Raw genomic sequence first — 23,609 nt, 5'->3', positions numbered from 1 at the left:
TGACTAGACTCGATCGTATCTAGGGAAACTCAAAGCTACCGGTAGAATACTTGAACAATGAGCTTGGTGTCATGGTGCTAATACCTTGTACTGGCCTATGTCAGATCAGGGGTTTGCAAGTCAGGTCCAGCTCCCCTTGGCATTCAGTTGGAGTTAGCATGTTGCTGCCCTCTTTGCCTTTGCAAATCCTCCAGATATCTGATCTCTTGATACTGAAGACAACAATGACTAGATAGGTTATGATGGAAAGGCACAGTATCTTCCCCTAAGCACTCACAGTGCTTTTCTGGAAGCTTGATTGGCTTTAGAGGTTGGGTAACCTATTTCTCCACAGTAGACAATGCTGTGAGTGAAGCTCTACTGATCTGCAGGTAAGCAAATCTACATTTTAACTGCTGATTGCTGAGAGAGTGAGTGTATCCAGAGAGTAATTGTGGTTCAAACTTAGGTTTCTATGGAGGAGACGAATGGGGCCTAATCTTTAGCTTCTAATAATTTGCATAAGAACTCTGTCCTCCCTATACATTTGCAAACCTCTTCAGCTTCCCTTCGAAGTTACTCAGTATTAAGAGGAAAAAAGAGCAACGCAAATATGTGTATCTTTGTAATTGTCCTATTTTTTCAGATTTTCAGGTGTATCATGTCTTTTTGCTTGTACTTCAAATATTTACAAGATAAAATGACCTGATCTTGCCTGTTGATGTAAAAGCCCTCAATGTTCTGAGCCCTGTATGAGGCAGAGGGAATTCCCTTACCCAACAATCCCATCTGTGCAGTATTTCACTTCTAATCCCAAAGTATTCCCTGAGGATTCCTGTCGTATACTCCGCAATGCGTCATCTTGCTAATGGGAGATGTGGCATACATTTTTTAATACTGCTTCGCAGCCTGATAGCAGGACAGTTTGTTTAAAAGTAAGTGCTCCAGTGTGGCAGAAAGAACTGATAAGAAAACAGTGTGGTCTGTCTAGACTGCAGAGTGCAGAGCAGACTTGAGCTTTTATAGGTAAAAGATCTGTTTTCACCTGTCTCAGTCACAGCCAATTCCTGATCTCATTTCTCGGTAATGAAATCTCACATCCTGCAGTGTTACTTGTTCTGCACTACAGCAAATCATGCTTGTAAAGCCTGTGTATGACAAGAATAGTGCTATCAACCTGTAAATGCTGGGAACTTTGATCTCTCTTTTTTAAACATTTTTTTAGGATTTGCAAAATCTGACCTTCTTAAGTGCTGTAAAATCGAGTCTTGCCCTCTGTTCTACGCTGCATTTGATTAGTGTTACTTCTATTTTTGTATTTATGTTCTTCAGGTTAAGTCAGTTGAGCTGAACTTAAAACTATTTTCTTCCTCTGCCAGTGAAAAAAAACTGCCAAATTGTGACTGTCATTTTTCACAAGTGATCAATCTGAATGTCAAGCCAGCCATCTAGGCTAGTTACTGTATGCATGCTTGAGTTTACACATTATTTTAAAAAGCATGTCTCTTAACAAAAATAGGCACATCACTTCAGTAAGTTCTTACAGAGCAAGTGAGGCCTTAGGGCTTCATGAAACAGTGAATGAAAAAGCTCAGAGAAGCATAACCTTTCTGTCTGCCTTCTATCCACTTAAGCAGTGGAAATAATGGAATGACAGCTATTTAATTTTCCTGTGTTTCTCAACAACTTGCATAATGAGAAAGACAGTGTGGTCTGGTTGGTTTTTAACTCATTCTTGGGAAAGCATGTATACTGAGCTGTATATTTTCTGAACAAAAGGAGTGTGTTTATTTAAATGATTAGAATCCACCATGAAATTCAAAAGACTTTTGCAGGCGATTTTAGATGAATCTAAATAGCCAGGATAGCCTGGACAGTGGCAAAGATGTGCCTGCTTTGGAAAGAGGATAGTGGGAGATACCCTGTGTCACCAAATGCAGTTCTGGATACGCAAGAGCAAGGTTTAGATCAGTCCGATGCAGCACCCCTATTCTTCTGGGGTGGTGGTGGAAAACAGAATGCTGAACTCTTCACAACTGCTTCAGCTGGTAATAACCTTTGCAATCTGGTAATATGACAGCCAGAGGCTGAGTGGGCTTAGCAGCTCCCTGGCTCTGCTGCCATGTATAGACAGGCTGGAGTCTGAGTGGCGAGTGGTATGATAGCCGGATGCCATCTGGCAGAGTCCTCGGGCAGTGAGATGAGCCACTGTCCTGCTGCCAGAGGAAAATGAGCGCAGTAGGTTGCATCTGCTTGTCTCAAGATTTTGAAAAAATAAAGTGACCTGTATTCAGCAGAATGGGGGAAAGAAGGACCAAACTCTTACTTACAGAGTAGAGAAGGTATTCGGGGTAGGCTTGTTCTCTGCTGCTGCATTTCAGCTAAACAGTTTCCATGGGATGTCATCCTTGCAGGCTAGGGTAGGTCTACTGATGTATCTGAAGCTGGAGGCAAAATTGTCATAATGTGTAGACGATGTATTATACAAGCACAAAGGATTTGCAAGCATTTCCCAGGCCTTGACCAGTTGAATCAGTTAGGTGTTCCTTTGTTCAGATTTATGTCCCGTTGTACAGCTACCAGCTGCACATAGGACCAAGCCTGTGTGTCCCAAAGTGTCACTAGCGTTCTCTGGGAGTAGAGACTCAGCAGTGCATAGTGGGATTGGACTCAAGCTTAAATTGACAGTACTTCAGAAATTCTTCTGGATCTGCATCGTGAGTGTCTTTTTCACCTGTCATACTGCTTAAGGGAAAAATAAACTGATAAAATATGTGCGTTGAACAATATGAGGCAACATTGATACCTCTCTTCCAGCTACCAACCAAGACGACACGATTTGTATTTAGTGACAATCATGTGCCATTTTCCTGCAGGTAGCGGGAGAGGATTCTTCAGGGATAGCTGTGAAATTACTCTATGAACACAGAGTCTACTTTGTGTAAAAGTGCTGGGTACCCTAAATGAGCCATTCAACACGTTAGCAGTCTTACACTGATCTCTTGTGTCCATTGGATGTAGTTTATTATTATTACTAGTGCATGCAGCGCATAAAACCATTTTCATGCTCATCTTTGGTGCTTCTGCCCTAAAAAACCCCACAACACAACTTGGTTAGTGAATTAAAAGCTTTAGGATATGTGAAAGTTCTTCAGAGGGGTAGAGTGTTATACAGTCACAGGTGAGCTGAGAGAAGTCTGGAGTATCTGCTAGGAAAGGGTAATCTGCTCTTTCCCCTCACCCCTTATTCTCATTTAGGGAATGAAGTGCAGCAAAATTTGTGAAAAGGAGGAGTTTAGGAGCAGTTCAGGGGACTGTGGAAAAGAGTCTCTGAGAGAGCCCAGCAGAGCTGGAACCAGTTATCTGGAGGTGAGACTACACTCAGCAGCGTTTTTGCTGGGTTTACTGATGGTGGTTATGTGTTCTGCGGGTGCCCAGCACACAACTATCCACCCTTCTCGCCCAGCATTGACACAACACCATCAGCACAGTGTTTGCCTTTAGACAGTAACTGCATGAATTTAGAAACAACTGCATCATTGCTTATCCTCCTCTGCCCCTGCTGGGCTGTACTGAGGGCACGATAGGGACAATGGTCGACATTACCGTGTAGGCCAGATAGACTCAGCAGTAGGAAGATTTAAGCACCGAGCATGGCACCTTGCAAGACTGGACAGATAAAGATGCTTTTAATTACACAAAATGCTCCTTTCTGCCCTTATTCTTCTTGTGTTTGTTCATCTTGAAGACAAAGAGGGAGAAATATGTGCTTGTCTACCTGAATGGTTTTCTTAATAACGTAACACTTCAGGAGGTGTCTGGCGTTATACAAAGGGAAATAATCACATCTTCCTTGGCACGTGCTATTCAGCTGTTTTTTGGGGGAGTAGGCTTCAGTTCTTTCTGGAGCCGATCTTGTAGTGTCAGTGTTCTCCCCTTGGCAGCTCAGCCACTGGAAATGCTGCAGCTCTGCTGAGAGCTTGTGCTGGCAGCATTTTCAGGGGCTTGAAACCAGTCTTACACAGACATGAACTCCAGTTTTGGAGCACTTCAAGTTGCTGATACATACTAGTCATGGCCAAATAACGACAAGCTAATGTCTTGAGCTGCTTGTGTATGTGTTGCACCCAAAGATAGGAATACTTCCCCTTATTTAAACAGTGCAGCAGAAGCAGATGTCTCTAACAGCTTCGAGGAGCTTTCAAGTTTGCCTCAGCCATGCCTGTACTGCCAACATACAGCTTTCCAGAAGGTTAGAAGGAAAGTTATAAATATATTTAATATATAATTCTGCGGCAACAGCAGACGAATTTTATGATTTAGACTGTTCCTTCTGTTGGTTTCCTTGCAAAAGCTTAGGCTGGTTGCTAAGCAACTGGCATTAAAAAAACCCGTACATTTCTCTTTGCATTGCAGGCAGGAACCTTGGGAGCAGCAGAGGCCTCAGATGGCTCCTTAAATAGCATTGCTGGGGAATGAAAGTTAAAATATTGAACATTCATTGGTTAAAGATCCTGTTACAAAGGTCAGCTATCTAGAGAATATTCAATAGTTTGGTTTCCTGTGGTGCAAAAGAAAGATTAGAAAGGGGAGTGCCTGTGTGCTGTAGATAATACAAAAAAATGGAAATTTCCAAAGATTCCAGACTGTGGAGCAGAATACCTAGGTGGGCTATATAATTGCCTTCAAACTTAGCCCTCTTTTCTTGACAGAAAGTGTGAGTTGAGGCATTTATTGTGTTAGCAAGGACAAGTTTATGCTGTTAAATCTTAGAATTTATGAGGTACTTTTTAAAGTGGATATATGAAGCTACTTAATTGCAGTGTTCTAATTTATGAAACACAGGGTAAAAGAAAAGTGGGAGAATTGATCCCTAACTTTTGAGAAGGAAATCATAGAACCATAGAACAGTTTGGGTTGGAAATGACCTTAAAGATCATCCAGTGTCAACCCCCCTGCCATGGGCAGGGACACGTGCTACTAGATCAGACTGCCCAAGGCCCCATCCAGCCTGGCCTTGAACACCTCCAGGGATGGGTCATCCATGACTTCCCTGGGCAACCTGTTCCGATGCTTCATTACTATCATTGTGAAGAAATTCCTCCTTCTGTCTAGTCTAAATCTGCCCCTCTCCAGTTTATAGTCATTACCCCAGTCCTATCCCTACGAGCCTTTGTAAAAAGTCCCTCCCGAGCTGTCTTGTAAGTCCCCTTCAGTTACTGGAATGTCGCTATAAGGTCTCCTTGGAGCCTTCTCCAGGCTGAACAAGCCCAACTCTCTTAGCCTGTCCTCACATGGGAGGTGCTGCAGCCCTCTGATCATCCTTGTAGCCCTCCTCTGGACCCGTTCCAACAGCTCCATATCCTCCTTATGTTGAGGGTTCCAGAACCAGACACAGTGTCCCCTTAAATGTCTTAGGGGAATAACGTTCATGCTGAAGGATTCACAGAAATCTAGAAATTCAGTGGAAAGCTAACATCAAAAGAATTTTTCTGTTGCTGGCTTACTCTGTCATCTTCCTGTGTTGGTTGAAGGGCATTTATATCTAGATGACTGAATCCCAGGATACAGGGAATACCAGTTCTTGCATACGGATGAAGGATTTTTCCCCCTTCCCCACAATCCCTTTGGGATAGTAAATTTTTTCAAATTGGGCAGGATGATGGTAGAAATAAAGTGGTACCAGTTGTGGAGATTAATCTGTATATTAAACTACCAGGTAAACTGTGAATGAGGCTGTCTACTAAGTCCACCACCTTGAGGAACATGAGGAACATTTTTCACTCTAGCTCAAGGGTATTACCATAGAAGCAAAAAATAAGAAAGGTTTTTGGAACCTTTACAAGAGAAGAGCAACTGTTTATGGCGTGTCAAGTCTGCCTGGCATGATCTGCTGTCTAGAAATTCTTCTTCCTTTTACTTACATTTATGGTTTCTTTACCTTCTAAATAGAAAATGAATCTCTGACGTATTTCTTTCATTGCTTCGGTATGGTGGGAGAGAAAAGGTGGGGAAATAATGAAGATTGTATTGGAGTGAGCTAGGAGCATTTGGGCAGCATTTATCTTAAATGATATACATTTATCTTAAATGATAGCAAGATCTCTTGAGCCTTTTGGAAAAGTGAGGAAGAGAATTAACTGTAGATTGTTCTCTATTCTGTACTGCTCATGTGCAAGCATCTTTGAGGAGTGTGCTTGTGTGCTTCATATAATCAGTAAATGGGGAATGGGAGTTGGATTTAGTATTTGGGTAGAAGTTTTTCTTTACATTCTATTCCCTTGTAGGATTCAAAACCATGGCTGCTGTAATTACTTAAGGAGAAGTGTTGTCTCAATCCTTCTTCCCCATAGTTCCGTTGTGATTTCTCATTACCGATCAAGAAGTGTCCCTCCCCCCATCATCGGATATGGTACATAGAGCTCTTTGAAGTCTGTATTGAGAGCAGCCATTTGTCAGTATGATATGTCCCAGCAGCTTCCTTTCCAGATTTTCTTTCCATAAATTATTGTGGAGTATGTTTGTGATCTGACAGAGAAAACCTGCTTCCTGTAGATACTGGATTTAAATATGGAAGAGTAGTTCCACGTCCTTCCTTATCTCCATTGTAAAAAGCATGAAGTTGTTGGTATGTGAAGGAGAGAGATGGTCAGCACGGGTAATTGAAGTACTTTAGTCCCTTACACAATTCGCTTTTTTTTTCTTTTCTTTTTTTTTTTTTTTATTTTGAATGGCTGAACATTTCCATTAAAGCAGTGTTTTCACTCCATAACATGATTTGAGCTCTGTGCTTTGCTGGCCTTAAAGGGAGGATGGTCGTGAATCTCCTTTAACCTGATGGAGATCCCAAGGGTGAGAATTTCTATATTAGACCTCCCATAAAAAAAAGTTGAAACCCCCATGAGGCAGCTGTTGGCAAGCTTGCCACTTCTTCAAACCATATGTGTTTATTGTTTCCAGTGCAGTTGTTATAATCCAGGAGTTAGCAAGCTAAACAGAAAGAACTTAGACCCTGGCTTTAATTTTGATGTGAATTGATTTCCTCTGAATCTCAGAATTGTGAGTAGGAAGCATGCACTCACTTGGAGTTTGAGCTCTGCTCTTCTCAAAACATGCCTCACCAATAAATCTAATTATTATTGCCTTGCAGTGAGTCTCACAAACAATGTACTTGGCGGCCTGGTCCACCCACACTAAGTGAAAGAATATGTACATTTTAATTATCAGACTATTTCAAGGTTACATAGACGCTGTTTCAATTAAATATTTTTGCGAACCAGTGACATCTGTGTTCAAGACTTTAGTGCATATTTGTTCACTGCCCATTAATATCTTCACTTAATATCTTTAAAACACCTTGATATTATATGTCACCCCAGTCTCATCTAAGTAAGGTCTCTGTGGGAGTGGGATAGTCTTTCCACTGACATTCCTTGGCTAACATTTTTATCATCTTTGTATAATTCCTGCTGAGTAAAGTTTTCAAGGTGAAATTTCTTTAATTTTTAAAATGCAGCTAGGGAGAAAGGCTTCATACCATCCTGTTTCCTAAACCAGTTCTGCATGAAATGTTTAATTGCAAATTTTATAAGCGTCTTTAAAGTGGCGTAACTTTGTAAATGTTTTAGAAGTGGTGTGGAAACTGTGGCTCTTGCTCTGTAAATGAATGTTCAGAAGCTCCTGAATGCATGTGATAAAGTGACTCCATACCTGAGGTGTTTGGGTGTAGGCACAGGGTAGGATTTTTTGCTTTTCAGTATTTGGTAGTCCCTGTTTTGCTGTTCCCTCCTAAACAGACTCAGGGCACATGTGAAAAGCATTTTGAGGCTTATTTGAGGCTGCAGGGTTGGCTTGTACTGAGGACCAGCCTTCCTCAATGGGCAGGTTGTAGATGGAGAGGGAGCAGAGTTCAAGAGGAACTGGCAAGGAGCTGAGTTGTATCACTTCTCTCGTGGTGTAGACTCTGGAAGGCCCTACAGTTGTGGCCCAGATTAGGACTGGCCTCTCAATTGCTCTGGTTTGTGCTAGTGCTGGTTGATGGGGTGGCTGTCAAATCCCAGATGCCTCCTGCTTTCCCTACAGTCATGCTGCTTGTATAGAGCTGAGAAACCACCACCTGGTTTGGTTTGTATCTGTTTCTGAAAGTGCTGGCACTGGACAGCGTGTGATCTTTCACCTACCTGGTCTTTTCAGTTCACTTTTGCATGGTGAGATGTCTTCAGGGAGGTTCAGCTGGAGATGCACTGACTTGCAAGGCGTGTGTTGTCCTGCTCTACTCTTTGAGTTTCTCTTGTCTGGAAACACGTGTAGCGCTGGAATATATGCAGGAGGGCAGGAAACTGGTGTGCCAGGCTAGTAACGTTATGGAGTTTTGCTAGTATTTCCAACATGTTCAGCAGTGCTAATGGGAGTACCAGCTGCATGCGGGGCAGGTAGCATTCTGTGAGAGAGAAGAATAAGATGCCATTAATACCCAAGACACTACTTGTTCTGAACATATAGATGTCAGAGAGGTTCATTCTGAGGGAGTTATACCAGCAGCGTGTTTCTTTGAGTACCTCAGGGTTGAATTACCCAAGTCTTTGTTTCTGAGAGGGATGGGGTAATGGTTTAAGCTCTAGGACAAAGTTTATTGATTCCAGTCTTTGCTCTGATACAAGCTTCCTTCTGGTTTTAAGCAAACTGTGCATTTGCAATTGTAAAATAGCAAGCATTTTCTTATTTTTATTGATGATACCTGCTGCTTTAGGTAGCAGCCTGGAGAACGTAGAGCATGCTGTTCTCTTCTTCAGACCACACAGCAGGTACCTAAGGGTTTCAAGCAGGAGGGTTTGCTCTCTGCTGCTGTGGAGCTCACATCTTTGGTTATGAAACCTATTTTTGCCTTAGCATGGGCGGGGCTGCTGTACATCTGTTTTTAAAATTCCCCGGTCTCCCTTCCAAGCAAATTCTTACCTAGGTTTTTGAATCCCCTAGCAAGAAGTGGACCTTCAATTCTGTGGAGAAAGGAGGCAGCAAGCAAATCCTGTGCTTTGGCATGATGTGAGAGAGGGGAAGTGCTGCTGGCTGCAGGGGACTGGAGCAGAGGCCAGACCCAGCAACTTGTGCAGGCAGGAGCTCTGCTGAGGAGAGCCCCTGAGGGTCAGGGTCAGGAGATGGCGGCCATGAGCTGATGGGAATAGTGGTTAGCTTGACTCTGTAGGTTTCTGTTGCTGCTGTCCTGTTCTATGGAAAGGCCATGAGTATTTAATGTGCTTCTGAGAGGGAACACTGAGTGAGAGGCCTATGTGTGTCTTGGGACCCTGCGGAAGAGTTTGGGAAGAGCGAGGTATATTTGGAGAAATTCTGGGAGAAGAAAACTTCCCCTTCAGCTCAAGGATGAGAGAATTTGAGGGATCAGGCGTCAAGGGTGAGGAGGGTTGGAAATGTGAAAGAAGCTGTGGTCCAGTTGGGGTGGGCTAGGAGACTATTGCAGGACAGCTTCATCACCTCTTCATAGGCTGACCAGACCTTCTTACCAACATCTCAGACCAGAGCTTTCTTCATTTCCCTTTGAAGCTTCTTGGATCAGAAGTGCTGCGTAACTGCTGATAATAAACATCATTCATCCATGGTAACCGAACACCAGAAAGAGCAAGAGTTGTATGGGCTTTCAATCTAACGCATGCTACTCAGACCACCCACAGTGGGTTGCTCTGCAGTTGCCTGCTCCACCCTTTGCATGGGGAGATCCCAGATGTACTCTTATGTGTTCTGGAGCTGGAGAAGACAGAGTCAATCTACAGAGCAGATTACTTTAGATGCACAAGCCTCTCTGAGTAGAGTTGGCCTAAAATGTTAATGGACTGGAGGATAAGCTCTTTGTAATCTTTTCTGACTTTCTGGAAAATGGTAGTGTGCAAGGAAAGCGATAGCAGAATTCTTATGAATTGGAAGGGCAGAGTTAAAATAACCAGTGCATTAATGACTGAGGAAAACTGTTTCTTGTAGAGCGCATAGCCAGGGCTGGTTCTTTTGCATGTTTCCTCTGAGCGTGGGAAGAGTGTGTGTTGATGTGTGCATGTGTGCACATAGGTGTCTGTGTGCATGGAGGTGGGAATAAAGTTGCTAATTTGTTGCTGACATGTGATTCTTAACTTCATAGCACTCCTTTGTACATTTCACTAAAATATCTAGCTTGGACTCTGTAAACGCATTGTCTAATCAGCCTTATTTTCTCTCTCCCTCTCCTCCTCCAGTCAGCATATGCTGTGTCAGTACTCAAAGAGTGTGCTAAACTGCGACCTACAGATCCCACCATTCCTCTTCTGGCTGCCAAGGTCTGCATTGGGTCATTGCACTGGGTAAGCAAGCTGATGCGATTCTTATTATGCAGTGGATCAGGTGCTGCAGTGGCAGTGCCACGGTATAGTTGCAGTGGAGAGAAAGGGAATCCCTGTTACAAATCATACACACACGCATGCCTTTTAAAAAAAAAAAAAAAAAAAAAATCCCAGGCAGAAATTTTGTAGTGAGTCGCTGAAATGCAATTTGCTGGCACGTTAGGAAAAAAGTGGAGGGGAGAAAGCCGTAACAGCCACTACAGGCACTGCTTCTTCAACTGAATGTTGAGTTGAATCAGCCACTCTTGTAGTCCTGCAAGGCGAAAGTTGATAATTATTGAAATGGACTTGTAAACAGTTCAGGTTTGCAGGATGACTTTGTCCTTCATTCGTGAAGATGCTGTGTAAGTGTTTTCTTTTCTGGATATGTTAATGTATGCCCCAGAAGCAGAGTGGGAGTGGAAATCTGTGCCACTGAAATTCTGATTATTCCATGGAGCAGAAACATCTGTCAGTGTTTAATCTCAGCCTGCAAACGAAGAACCACGTGGAGCCTACCCCTTGATAAAGATCCATGCGGCTATTCACTCACCTCTCTCACTCCCAGCCTGAGTGGGGAGGAGAATCTGAAAGAAAAGGTAAAACTCTTGGGTTGGGATAGAAAATGATTTAACAGAGCAGCAAAGGAAGAGAGAATACTACAACAATAAAAACAATAGAAGAATATTAAAAAAGAGTGACATGCAGTGCAAAACCCAATGACTGTGTGTGATCCTGATCCAGAATCCCATACCGTGCTCTGCAGCTGCACACCCGAAACTGCGCTGTGAAAACCAGCTGTGAAACTGGACCACAATTGCCACATTGCCAACTACGCTACAAAATGTGTTGCGAATTACCTCCTCCTCGGCTAGCCCACCCCTCTATGTATTGAATATCCATTTGGCCAGTTTGAGTCAGCTCTCTCTGCTGTCTCCCTTACTGGGTTTCTTGTGAAAACCAACTCTTTCCTGGCTGAAGCCAGGAAATGAACCCTTTCCCAGCTGGAACCAGGACAGTCAGTCTTTTACTGCTTGGTTTAATTAACTGAATGGCAACTTGCTGTTTTCACCTGTCCTCACCACAAGGTGTCCCTTCAGTCAGTGAAGGGTTATAATTCCTAATATGAGTAAAACAAAGATGCAAGAAAGCATGAAAGAAAATACCAGAAGAATCTGTCAAGATTTTGGTGAAAAGTTGATGGTGGTGTGTCCCCCAGCCCTCCACCTTCCCATCATCTACACCCCTGTCTGTTGAAAATTGGTATTCAGTTAAACTCATTGAATTCTATCGGTTTACACTACCGTCAGCAAGGAGATTTGGTTATGTCTGTTTTTAAATTGAACTACACTGTCCAAATTATAATGGTTAAACTTATGTGTGAATTAGCAAAAAATGGGCAGTATCTTGTTCTGGGGAAAATCTTTCAGATCTGAAGATCTTGAAGGAATCCTTCCTGACCCAAGATTTCTGTAGCATGAAAAAGGAAATGACATAGAACCCCTTTCCTTTCGTGGGCTGTCCTGGTGTTTAAGCAACTTTCACTATTGAGGACTAAATTCTAAGTTGTGCCATTAGAGTCTTCTGACTGTGATGGATGAGGGGTTGAATATGAAATTATGGGCCCAAATTGAGGATGCTGCTATGCTAGGAAATGTCCAAAATCAGGATTCGTTCTTCTCAGTGATGCTTTCTCCAACATCTCTTTGGATCTGCTAGTGCAGCTACCGTATAAAAATACCCTGTTATAGGGACATATAGAAAGGAAGATGAGACTGTAATTCCCAGGCAGTCCAGTACCTCCAGGCTTCTCATACGTGGCAGAACTGATAAAGCAATATCGAACCCTAAAAAATTGGAGAAAGAAGGGAGAAATGAGCTGGGTTTGATTATTGCAAAGTAAGAGGGTTTCTTCCTTTATGTACTGCTTTTTTTTTGTTGTGTGAAACATTCCTCAGTGTTTTTCAGGCAGACCCTGACTAGGATGCAGTATGAAATACAAACATGATTTCACAAGAGGGTAATTTTGGTGCAGTTGCCTGCAGTGCAACCTTATGAACTGAAAAACAAATTAAAAATATTACTTTCCCCTCTTCCTTTCACTCAGTAGTCTATACTCAACCATGATACCAGACTTGATGGTTGTATAGAGGAGTTTTAATTACAGGAAGTCAGAGGGTAATGGGAGCATCTTTAAAAAGAACACAAGTGATAGGTTCCCACATCTTTTAGTCAAAGGGATGGTTCTGATATTGCTGGCAAACTCCTGTGCCTAATAAAGACCTTCCTGCTTAACAGAGCTGTTTTTCTAAATGTTATCCTTACAGTAATTATTTGCATTTAAATTACATGGCAATCAAATCAGAATTGAATCATTTAAACTGGAAGTGAACAGGCTGATCAATGCCAGTATAAATAGAAAGGAGTGTAGACATGCCGTGGGAACAGCAATGGACAAATATTAACAGTTACAAATACTCGAATATATCTTGCTTTTCAGAACATATAAAATATTATTGATTTCTCATTTAGGAAATATATGTATGTACTTGATTGCTGGTTATGAGGAAAAGGGTGGAATCAGATCACTGTTAATCCAAATGAAACAGCTAATTTATGTCTTGCACTTGTCTACTATGTTCTTTTGGTGCAGTATTGTACTCTCTTTATGGTCCATGGATAAGCAGCACTTCAGTCTTATTCTTTTTACAACAAAAAAAACCAAAACCATCTATGCAGCTGGATAATTACAGAATGTCGTGAGAAGCACAGAACACTTCCCTTCCTGATTAATTTAGTGGTCACTTAACTCATTTTGCTGGCGTTGTACATGGTATCTCAGCGCACTTTAAGAACCAGGCAAAATAAAAAATTAATTGAAATGTACCATAGTGATTTACAGTGTTGAGGATTCCCGCATAACATCTATGAAATGATCTCTCAACACAGAACAAATCAAAGTAAAAACATGCATATATTCGTACTGTGCCATGCAAATCAGCATATAACAGAGCCTGATGTGGAAAAGAAATAAATGCCCCCAGCTTCTGTTGTGACAACGAGACCAGATTATTAGCTGATGTAAGTTGGCACTACTCTGCTGGCATATTGCTGGCGCCATGCTGGCTTGCATCAGGAGATGATCTGCCCCATCAACCACTAGCTTTCGAGATTGGGCCTGCAGTAAACAAGTGAGTGATACAAGGGATGTTTTGGTTACCTTTTTCAGAATTACAGGCTTTCACAAAGTAAAAAAACCAAAACAAAACAGAGTGAACAGTAAATCAGTGCTCCATTCATTGTAAAGCTTATGACAGTTTTGTCAGAGGACCATAAAAGCTCCAAATCTAGGTCTATAGACCACACTTGTCTGGACAGGATGTGGTTAGACCTGTACTTAATAAATAAAGCTCATGAGATAGAAGAGTTTTCAGCAAAGTTGGAACTTTTATACTTTGTCTAGCCCATTATGCAGGTGTTTTAAATGTCTTCGCAGTGGTCTCAGAATTACTTCTGAGGCATCGTGCTGCCCAGTCTTCCAGTTTGGTGGGGGTTCAGCACAAAAGTTTGCTGAACTTGCTTGGGAATTTTTGTAGCAAGTGCACATGAAGCCTATTTCTGTTTAGTCAGCTGTCTTTTAGCTTTCCAGAATGCACTATGAGGTTTTTAACTATTGAAGTTCAGAGTATTGTTTTAAATTTTCATTGGAAAGTTCTTGTAACTTTCAGTAGAATGTGTCCGTACTGAGGTTGTCCTGGCTTGATCAACTATAAATTCAGAGTGCAACTTATTAAAAGGCTTGCTGCGATTTTTTCTTTCACTCGGCCTTCCCTGGCACAGCCTCAGCTGAATGGTCATTTGCCTACTTTGGCAGTGACTTTGAAATAAAGTGAGAGTTGTAGATTTTAATTTTTTAGTAGTACAGTATTGTTATTTTCACTACTAATGTAGGTTCTCCAGGAGCATGTTGTGGCAAGTGTTGTGAGAATACCAGAATTTCTGCCTACAGGCAAGTTTTACATATGGAATTTCTCCATTTTAGGAGCCTTATTTAAAGGCATTTAGGGTTATATGATACTTTCTTGTACCTTTTACACCACTGATTTCAATGGAGGCACATTGAAAAAATTGTGAATACGCATAAAGACAAATACTGTACAGTCCTGGTATAGGTTTGAATCTTCTAGGACTCTGGAATGACAGAGTAGGAAGACATGAGGTATGTTCTTACTATTTTCAGTGCCCCACATGTGATACCACAGGAACAGTGTTGTGCTAAGCTTGTGTAGTACCAAATGATGCCAGTATTATCAGCTAATATGAACTTTTGGAGGGACTTAATGCCATGGCAAAAGCTGTAGTGCAAGATGCTAATATGCCTTGCAGATATTTCCCTCGTTTCTTTTAACTTACTAATCCTGGTGTGCACAGTGAAGTGCTCTGCACTGGCACTTTGCTGGGAAGACAGAGATTGTGCCATCACTCGGGGAAGGGGAGAAGAGAGTGGGGTTGGGCCAGGCCAGACCATGCAGAGAGTCATAAGAAGTGAGTAAGACATACCATAGGGTCTGTAGTGGGGAGGTGAGGGAAGGTTGGCAGGATGTAGATTTAGAGCTGCATACTTCTGAGGCAACAGCTTATCATTCATTACTTCCACAGACCACTTAATCCGAGACTGCTTCTCTCCCCTTCTGTCCGTTGTTGACCCTGTCACTACAGATAGTAAATCCTGTGCATGTGCTTGCACCCAGTCTCCTGGGAGCCTTAGAGTCACGTGGCAATGCTTAGGTCTTATTGCAATACGAATAGTACTGAAAAATCAAATTTAGTCCCATTATCGGAATTATTTTGCCTGCTGCGTGGATACTCTAGAGTACCAACATCCCTGGGGTGAGCAGCTACTAAGAAATCAGTGAATGAGAAGGAGCTACTAGAGATTTCTTCCATATTTTAAAAAACATTATTGCTTTACATCACAGATGATGTTATTGGGGCAATCCTGAGGGGTTTAGATATTGAAAATGACAAAGAGTTTTGCCTTCTATATATCTCCTTTATGAACAAACTACTCCTGCTATAGAGGAGGAAAGGCCCAAGTATTCCTAAGCAGGGGGCTGAGTCTACATGCAGAGTGAGTTAATGGGCCTAGCACTGGTGACACATGGGAAGAAACGTTGGCTAGACACAGGAATTCATTTTCTTGACATATGTAACATGATTCACTTTTTATGCTGTGAACAGCTGTGGGACAAAACCTTTCTGTTTTACTATGCCTTACTGGTTGCTTTCTCCCTATGCGTTTTTCCTCTTCTCGCTCTCTTTTCACAATATCTAATTTTTTTTTGCCTTTTTGAGTTAGTCTCTATATCTACAAGCCAGTATAACAAAAAAATCTTAAGACAAGGTTAGTCTAGCTGGTTGATATAATTTATAATTCTGCATAGATACCCTTTCCATAGGATGTGGATCTCTTATGTGCTTGGGTGTCAATGTCCAGATGGAGATCCGTGACAAGTGGTGTCCTTCAGTGGTCCTTATTGGGACCAGTGCTGTTTAATATGATCGTTGATGATACAGACAGCAAGATTGAGTGCACCCTTAGCAAGTTTGCAGATGACACCAAGCTGAGTAGTGCAGTTGCTACACCAGAAAGACAGGATGTCTTCCAGAGGGACCTGGACAAGCTGGAGAAGTGAGCCTGTGAGAACCTTATGAGGTTCAACAATGCCTAATGCAAGGTTCTACATGTGCGTCGGGGCGATCCACAGTTTCGATACAGGATGAGGGATGATATGATTGAGAGCAGCCTTGCAGAGAAGGACTTGGGGGTGCTGATTGATAAGAAGCTTGACATGAGCCAGCAATGCATGCTTGCAGCCTAGAAAGCCAGCTGTATCCTGGGCTGCATCAAAAGAAGTGTGGCCAGCAGGTCGAGGGAGGTGATTCTGCTGCTCTGTTCCATTCTTGTGAGACCCTACCTGGAGTATTGTGTCCAGTTCTGGAATCCTCAACATAAGAAGGGTATGGAACTGTTGGAGTGGGGCCAGAGCAGGGCTACAAGATGATCAGAGAGCATTTCCTCTGCTATGTGGACAGGCTGAGAGAGTTGGGCTTGTTCATCCTGGAGAAGAGAAGACTCTGAGGAGACCTTATGGCAACCTTCCAGCACCTGAAGGGGGTGTACAGGAAAGCTGGGGAGGGAGTTTTTACATGGGCACATAGTGCTAGGATGAAAGGAAATGGCTTTAAGTTGGAAGTGGAAGATTTAGAGTAGGCACTAGGAAGAAATTCTTCAAGATGAGGGTGATGAGACACTGGCACAGGTTGCCCAGGGAATTTGTGGATGCCCCCTGCTTGGAAGTGTTCAAGGCTGGGTTAGATGAGGCCTCGGGCAGCCTGCTCCCGTGGGAGGTGTCCCTGCCCATGGCAGGGGCTTAGAACTAGGTGATCTTTAAGGTCCCTTCCAGGCTAAACCATATTATGATTTTGTCTCACTGGTGTCCAGATTCCCCTGGTTTTACTAACCTTGTCTACTGTCCTAAATCCAGTATCACTTGATATGTTTTCTGACTCCTTCCTTGTGCATTCCTCTTTTTAAGCACAGAAAGGTGCCATTTCCATGCTGCTGTACGTCATCAATTTACTTGTCCTCAATTGTTCTAAATCCATGCTGGTGAGAATGCAGCTCCTGCTTACAGTCCTGGAGGGTGTTGATTCAGCAGGGTAGGGCTTGAGCTTTTCTAAAAACCATCTGGGTGGCAGCAGGCCAGGGGACAGCACCTGCTGTTCCCCACTCCCTTGTCAGTATGCCCCTGGGCTTGGCTTGAGCACACACCAAAACCTGTGCTCAAATAGCAAGGGTGGCTTGAACAGCCACTCTCTATTTCAGGGAAAACATCCCTCAGCATTACGCAGCTAACAACTGTTCCTTTTCCATCAAAAATCATGTAGGGGATGGAAGAGGGCAAAATCCAAACCCCACAGTATTGTAATCTTACTGGTGTCATCTTACAGTCCGGCAGCCTATCTCTTACCATGTGCCAGATATGTACTTGTTTCTGGTATGGTGGAGAGGTTGCTTAACTAGTGCTTCAAGGTGCTCCCAACAGTTTATAGAACTTGAGATCAAAATAAAAGATTCATTTTAAGTTGTTTATCCCACGCCTCTCTTTCTGAGCTTTCTTCTGTGCAAGTCTCAGAGACAGGGAGCCTCTTCCTCCAACCTGTGGTTCTGCCCCTCTCTGCACCAGCTATTCAGTGCAAAGTATGCAGAAAAATATAAGAACAGTGAGGGCCAAATTGGAGGTACATCTATGTGGCTGAGACTTTGTTTTTTGCTTACTACCTGTTAATTCTCTCAGAAGCAATTCCAAGGAAACTGAATTCAAGATGTTAACAGCGTTCTTGATGCCAAAGAAATATCTTTTTCCATGGTGTTGGAAGCTGCTATTTACGCTGTTAGCAACCAGGTAGCAATAGTATGCTGTGTCATTCACACTGTGGGGCAGGGCATGTGGATTAGAACTTACTAGCAAGAACCTATATGTTGCAACAAAAAGTTTTGATCCATGTTCCTTGCCCTTGTAATGCAATATTAATCACCTTAAGATTGGAGACCTCCTCTGAAGTGAATGAACCATTTACATTCCCTTCATATTGAGGATGGCCCCGGCTGTGCAGTAGGATTAGGAATGAATGTCTTGATTCTCCTGATAAGCTTTCTGCTGCTTAGCTCACTTCTACATACCTTGAGCTCACAAATTCTGGAAGTCCCACAGGGTGAGACTTCACATACCTGGCACTGTGTGGGGAGAGGAGAAAGGGGAAGCAGCTCCTGCTTCTTCAGGTAGTGTGGCAGTATGTAGGAGCTGCAGCTGGGAATGGTTGTGTCTGGTGGGACTCCAGAGGAGTTGATACTGCATTTGGAGGCCTTTCCCCCTCCCTTTCCCATTGCTACAGCACAGAGTGGAGACAGTTCATATCAAAGACCCCCGTAGACACAGCTTTACTGGCAGAGCACAGCTCAGGCTCACTACTGGTCCCTCAGCCAGATGTATGGAGAGGGAGTTTTCATCCAGACTACAATCCAGTAAGTACAGTTTGCACTGGAGAGTTGAAACCTCATAATGGGTGACAAGAGTGAAAGGTTTGGCTTTTCACGTTTGCCCGTAATGATTGAAGAGTAGGAGAATGGGAGAAGAGGAGGCAGATGGCAGTCACAGCAGGGCTGGCAGAGGAAGTCACTGAGTGCTCTAAGAAGGAAAAGTAAATGCTTTCATAAGCAGAACCAGCTGTGCTGGAATTTGAAAGGCCACTTATTTTCAAAGGAGCCTTCAGCTCACCCAGGTTTGCATTCATGAGAAACTTTGTGGCTGGTCGAACTGCCCATAGTGTAGCATGAATAAATGTTTACAAGAATGTTTGTGCTAGAAATGCTCTTTCAGCCATTCTGAGAAGTTGTGGTTTTAATTATTCATACAGTAGATTAATCTGACAACTCACAGGTGGTCCTGGATAACTGGCAAGCAAGAAAGCTGAATGTTGTGCTGATGCAATGCAGGCCATAAGTCAGAGACTGGAAACACCATCAGGTGACCATTCAGAGAAACAATTGAGCAAAATCTCTCCAATTTTAAATGTCTCCATTTCAACTCCAAACCTTTCATTTAATCTCTTTTTTTCATTCACTCTTCCCATCTCTACCCTTGTTCCACTAGTCATTAGAATTCCTTGTATAGCCGTTTTCTTCATCTAATGGAGTCTTCTTGGACGAAAGTATGTGTGAGGGGAAAAAGGAGAAACAACGAAGAAAGAGAGTGGGAATACAGCTGTTCATGATTGCAGAAGAGGCTCATAATTAGTTTTCTGGCTCCAGAGATTTCATATCTTACATAAAAGTTTGTGAGAGCTGAAGAATTCAGTTATTGTTTCATGGGAAGGGTTTTTTTGTTGTCAGTTGTGTTTTTTTTTTAATTTTGTGGCAAGTCGTAGGACATTTTCTTCTTCCATTGCCCTAGGCTCTGGTCCAGAACGTGCCTCATTGTGTGACAGGGAAGTCAGTAGGGTTACTGACAGGATTAAGAGATCTCCTGGGACAAATCTCAGTCTTTCTGATGTGATCAGAGTTTAAAGAGTCTTATCTGAGCATCATTGAAGTCAGTACGACTATTTCCAGTGTTTTCAGTAGACTTTGGATTATGCCGTTCAAGACAGTCCTTGCAATTTAGTTGGTAAGCCTCAAGTATGCCCCAAGGGGGTATTCCTTTTTCAATTAATAGTTTCTACATTCATAGCTGACTTGGCAATCAGTATGTGACTGCAGTGCTTTCACAGTGCTTTCAGGGAAGAGTTTGATGATAAAACATGTGTTTGTCATTGGGTTGACTGATCCAAGGTTTCAGAAATTTGAGAATTATTGGTCTACATCTATTTTGAATTGCGTGGCCTCAAGGAGCTGTACAACCGAGGAAAAGACCGAAGTAATTTTTTTCTTATGTTTGATATCGTTTAAGAAATACTAATAAAATCCTTTGTTTATGAAGCTGTCAGTTAATTTGTCACCTGAATGTCTTCAAGTGATACAACTAGGAGGCCCATTGACAGAGTAGTGTCTGAAGTCAAGTAGGTTCTGTCCATAGGTAGCATAGTAACAGATCACTGCAGAAGGGAAACTTTTGGTCTGCTGGTACATTTTGATTCCAGTTCATTACAGGTGCCTCCTTTTAGATTTTAAGAAACTATGAGATGCTGAAGCCTTGACGAAACTGAGCATTAAGAGAACACATTTCAGTTATGTCCATAGTACTTGTGTCTAAAACAGTTGGATTTCAAACAAAGATGTATTTCCTCAAAATTAAACAACTTTATCCCAGAAAGCCAATTGCCATGTAAGAAAAGTTCCCAAAAGGAGGATTTTTTGGATCGTGTAATGCTGTTTGTTTTTTGATTGGGGATGAATCTGATTATGGTTGACAGGATCTGCAGATTGTCTTGTACAGAAATGAGATCTTCCTGTAGGCTCTGTGTCTTTCAGGCATTACTTACATCTTTTGCCTGTACTTCTCCAACCTACATCTTTCTAGATACGTACATTGTACAGGTCTTAGTCTTTTTCTACTTATAATGGGACAGTGATATTAATGAGAGGTTAAAGGTTTATGGTTAAAATGAGCATCACTGTATTCTGTACTAAAATATTCAAATTATTTTTTTGTTTAAAATTCTCATTAAATCAGATTTTAAAGATACAAAAGCTTTATATTTTCATTAGACTTAATCTGCATGGTTAGCTGGAAAAGAAGGTTGGAGGAAGCAGTCTGTACTGTAGTAGAAGAGGCCAACTTACGTATTTCACTATTTTGGAAGCTGGTCCTGAGGGATTGTGACTGCTTTCTCTTCCCATTACAATCTGTAATATGAAATGCATTTTCAAGGAAATCGTGTCTTTGCAAAAGATGGAAAATGTGGCTAGTGCAGCATGAACTGCTAAGGTACCGTGACATTTCTGATCAAAATTTATGTGCTGAATTTGCTGCCTTTTTCTTGTGGCACCAGAACTGCAAGCAGCAGCTGAACTCAGCTTGCAGTGAAGTGCTTTCCCGTTACACTCATTTAACGTTTTAAAAGGAAATAAAATTTGCTACAGTTTAAAAACATCATACAGCAAAACTAGATGGTCTTCCTCTGAGGGAAGAAACTTGTTTAGACCTTTCAATGTACTACTAGGATAGTATATATGTAGTCAGTCAATCCAACACTTGTATTTAAGGCCGCATAATTGAAGCATGCCTGAAGGGAAATATAAAAATAAGATAGTGTCCTTTGTTAATCTTAAACATCTGGAAATAGTTTGGGGTGGATGCTTAAAACAAAACCAAAACTTTTCTCAAAACTGTGCAAGTGAACCAAGGTCTGACCTTCTGCGTCCTCCTTTCTGTGAGTGTTTACTGTGATCACTGAAAGGCCTTGTATGAATGGCTCTTGGATCACTTACAGGTAAGTTTAATAGGATAATCTTATTGAAGCAAGTATAAAGGAAATGCCTGTAAGTCTCACCCTAACCCTTTTGCAGCTCGAAGAAGGAGAACGCTTTGCTAAAATGGTGATAGACATGGGCGAGGATGCCGGAGAGTCCCTAGCGAAGGGTTACCTGGCACTGGGCCTGACATACAGTCTTCAAGCTACTGATGGTGAGTTTATCCTGTTTGTCAGGTATGTTGTAATGAAGGACATCTGTTCAAAGTCTTCAGTGCAAGCAATGGAAACTTACTAGAAACTCTGCTTTTAGTGCTGACTAGCCATGAAAAACAGATCACTTTGCAAGACAAATGGGAACTGTTCACTTGCCCAGAGAATTGTCTTCTGTGGTAATAAATGTGAAGATTTTAGGTAAAGGAAGAAATGCAAATCATTACTTAGGAGGTGATAATCTCACTGTAGCCAACAGTGCTTGATGTGCTTTAGTTGAATATTTGTAATACATTTCTTTGACTTATTTATACAACAAAAAGTATAAGTTTCCATCTATTTTCATATTTTCGTCACCCACTTGTAAATCACATAAAGAAATACAATCCAAGAACTGGAGTCAGAAATGCCTGACTTCAGTTCCTGGCATGATATCGATTCCCCACAGAGATTCAGCATCTCTGTGATGTCGTTTCTTTCTCTACTTAAAGGTAAACAATATAAAAATATGTACTTCAGTGGTACACATGGATGTTGACTACATACAGACTCCTGAATGCAACAAGTATTTTATTTTAATGCTGCTTACTTGGGGTTTGAATAAGTGAGTAATGGGCTCCTGCAGATTTGGTGCTTGTAGCCAAAAGGGTTTGAACTCCTGTTGTTTGGGAGAGTTTGAGCTCTGACCTTCATAAAGCTCATAGGTGGGAAAAATGTTTTTCTTCTACGCATAGGTAGAGGGCCTTCTAATGTAGTTTCTTCTCATGTGTGTTTCTTAATTAATTTGTCAGTCGTGCCCACATGCAAACAATGGCTTTTCTGTTAGATGGGTCCCATAGAAGTGAACCAACTCCTCCTGGCAAATGAGCCTGAAACAAAGCTAAAATGTCTGTATGGTATCATAGAAGAATGCTGGCCTTTCAGGTTGCACAAAATTCTCCAAGGCATGTGCAGCAAAATGTGAGTTGGAAACTTCTATTCTGGAAGAGAGGTCTTCTCTGAGTTTTCAAGAGATTAGCTCTGATGTTTTAGTAAGTGTCCTTTTTTAATGTAAAAGAAACAGTCTTCACAACTGCCTTGAATTTTTCAGGTTAGCATCTGATTTATGTTGTGAAACAGTGGAATACATGCCTTCTCTTTGTTTCTATAGCCTTTAAGTCAATAGGGTCAGTCAGTCAGTTATTTGAAGGAAATCTGAAGACTGTATTTCCATCTTTCAGGTTATATTTTAATAAAATGGATTAAGTCCTTCAAAAGCGTTCTTATGATGATCATGAATGTGCAACAGCATTTTACTAGAAAATGTCAGATTTGCACTAACAAAATATTTTTCATTAGCACCGTTAAAAATCTTATCAGAGTGAGGGTGCAAGAGTAGAGCACGCTTAAAGGAAGATAGCTACTCCCTTTTTAAATCCTGATTCATACTGTCAATGTTGCTTATCCTTGCGTTTATGCCAGCTCATAGTGATACTTGAAGACACACAGTCGAACATCTGTGTATGTCTCTTTTCCCTAACTTTCCACTTGAGCTGAATTCCAGTGAGTCAGCATTTTCAATGACAGCTAAGTGTTTCAGAGACGTGACCAATTCCCTTATAAACCTTACAGCATTATATCAAGATGCTTTCTTGATCCATCCAAGGTTAGGCTTTCTTATTTAATATATCCTTTTAGTAATATTTCTCCTCCTGTGTGACAAAGGCACTGAAGGCCTTTTCTTTGTGACCTGCAAAAATCACTTGCTACAAAGCAGAGTCAGAAGAGAGAATCCTAACGAATGACAGTACAATGAACTTGTGGGAGCATTTGGTCATAAGTCACCTTACAACTATTAGCTTTACTCCTGGATGAAATAAGACTTCCTGAAGCTTATGCTGGGTAGCAATATGTGTAGCTTCCTTGTTCTTAATGTCTAACTACATGTTTCTTGAATAGGTCTTATTGAAGTAGCTGAAAGATGTGTCCTCAGAAGTCATTGCCCCTTCTGCCTCACTCTTAAAAGCACAGATCTCTTGTTCGTACAGAATGTCCATCCAGTTTTCTGCAGATCTGTTCCCAATGGGTCAATGTCAACAGCAA

General features: G+C 41.8%; 1 protein-coding gene across 6 annotated transcripts in view; it reads left to right on the top strand.

The window, feature by feature from the left end:
• Nucleotides 1-23,609, top strand: part of TTC7A (tetratricopeptide repeat domain 7A) — a 175,536-nt gene that overhangs the window by 46,251 nt on the left and 105,676 nt on the right. For all 6 annotated transcript variants that reach the window (XM_054064061.1, XM_054064060.1, XM_054064062.1 and 3 more), the window contains 2 exons: nt 10,218-10,322; nt 21,412-21,529. In XM_054064061.1, coding sequence (XP_053920036.1) covers nt 10,218-10,322; nt 21,412-21,529 — 223 coding nt within the window. The remainder of the gene's footprint in view (nt 1-10,217; nt 10,323-21,411; nt 21,530-23,609) is intronic.

This window comes from Cuculus canorus, chromosome 3 (assembly GCF_017976375.1).
Source record: "Cuculus canorus isolate bCucCan1 chromosome 3, bCucCan1.pri, whole genome shotgun sequence".
Classification (NCBI taxonomy): Eukaryota; Metazoa; Chordata; class Aves; order Cuculiformes; family Cuculidae; genus Cuculus; species Cuculus canorus.
Note: the sequence above shows the minus strand (reverse complement) of the source record. Positions and strands in the feature narration are given on the sequence as shown.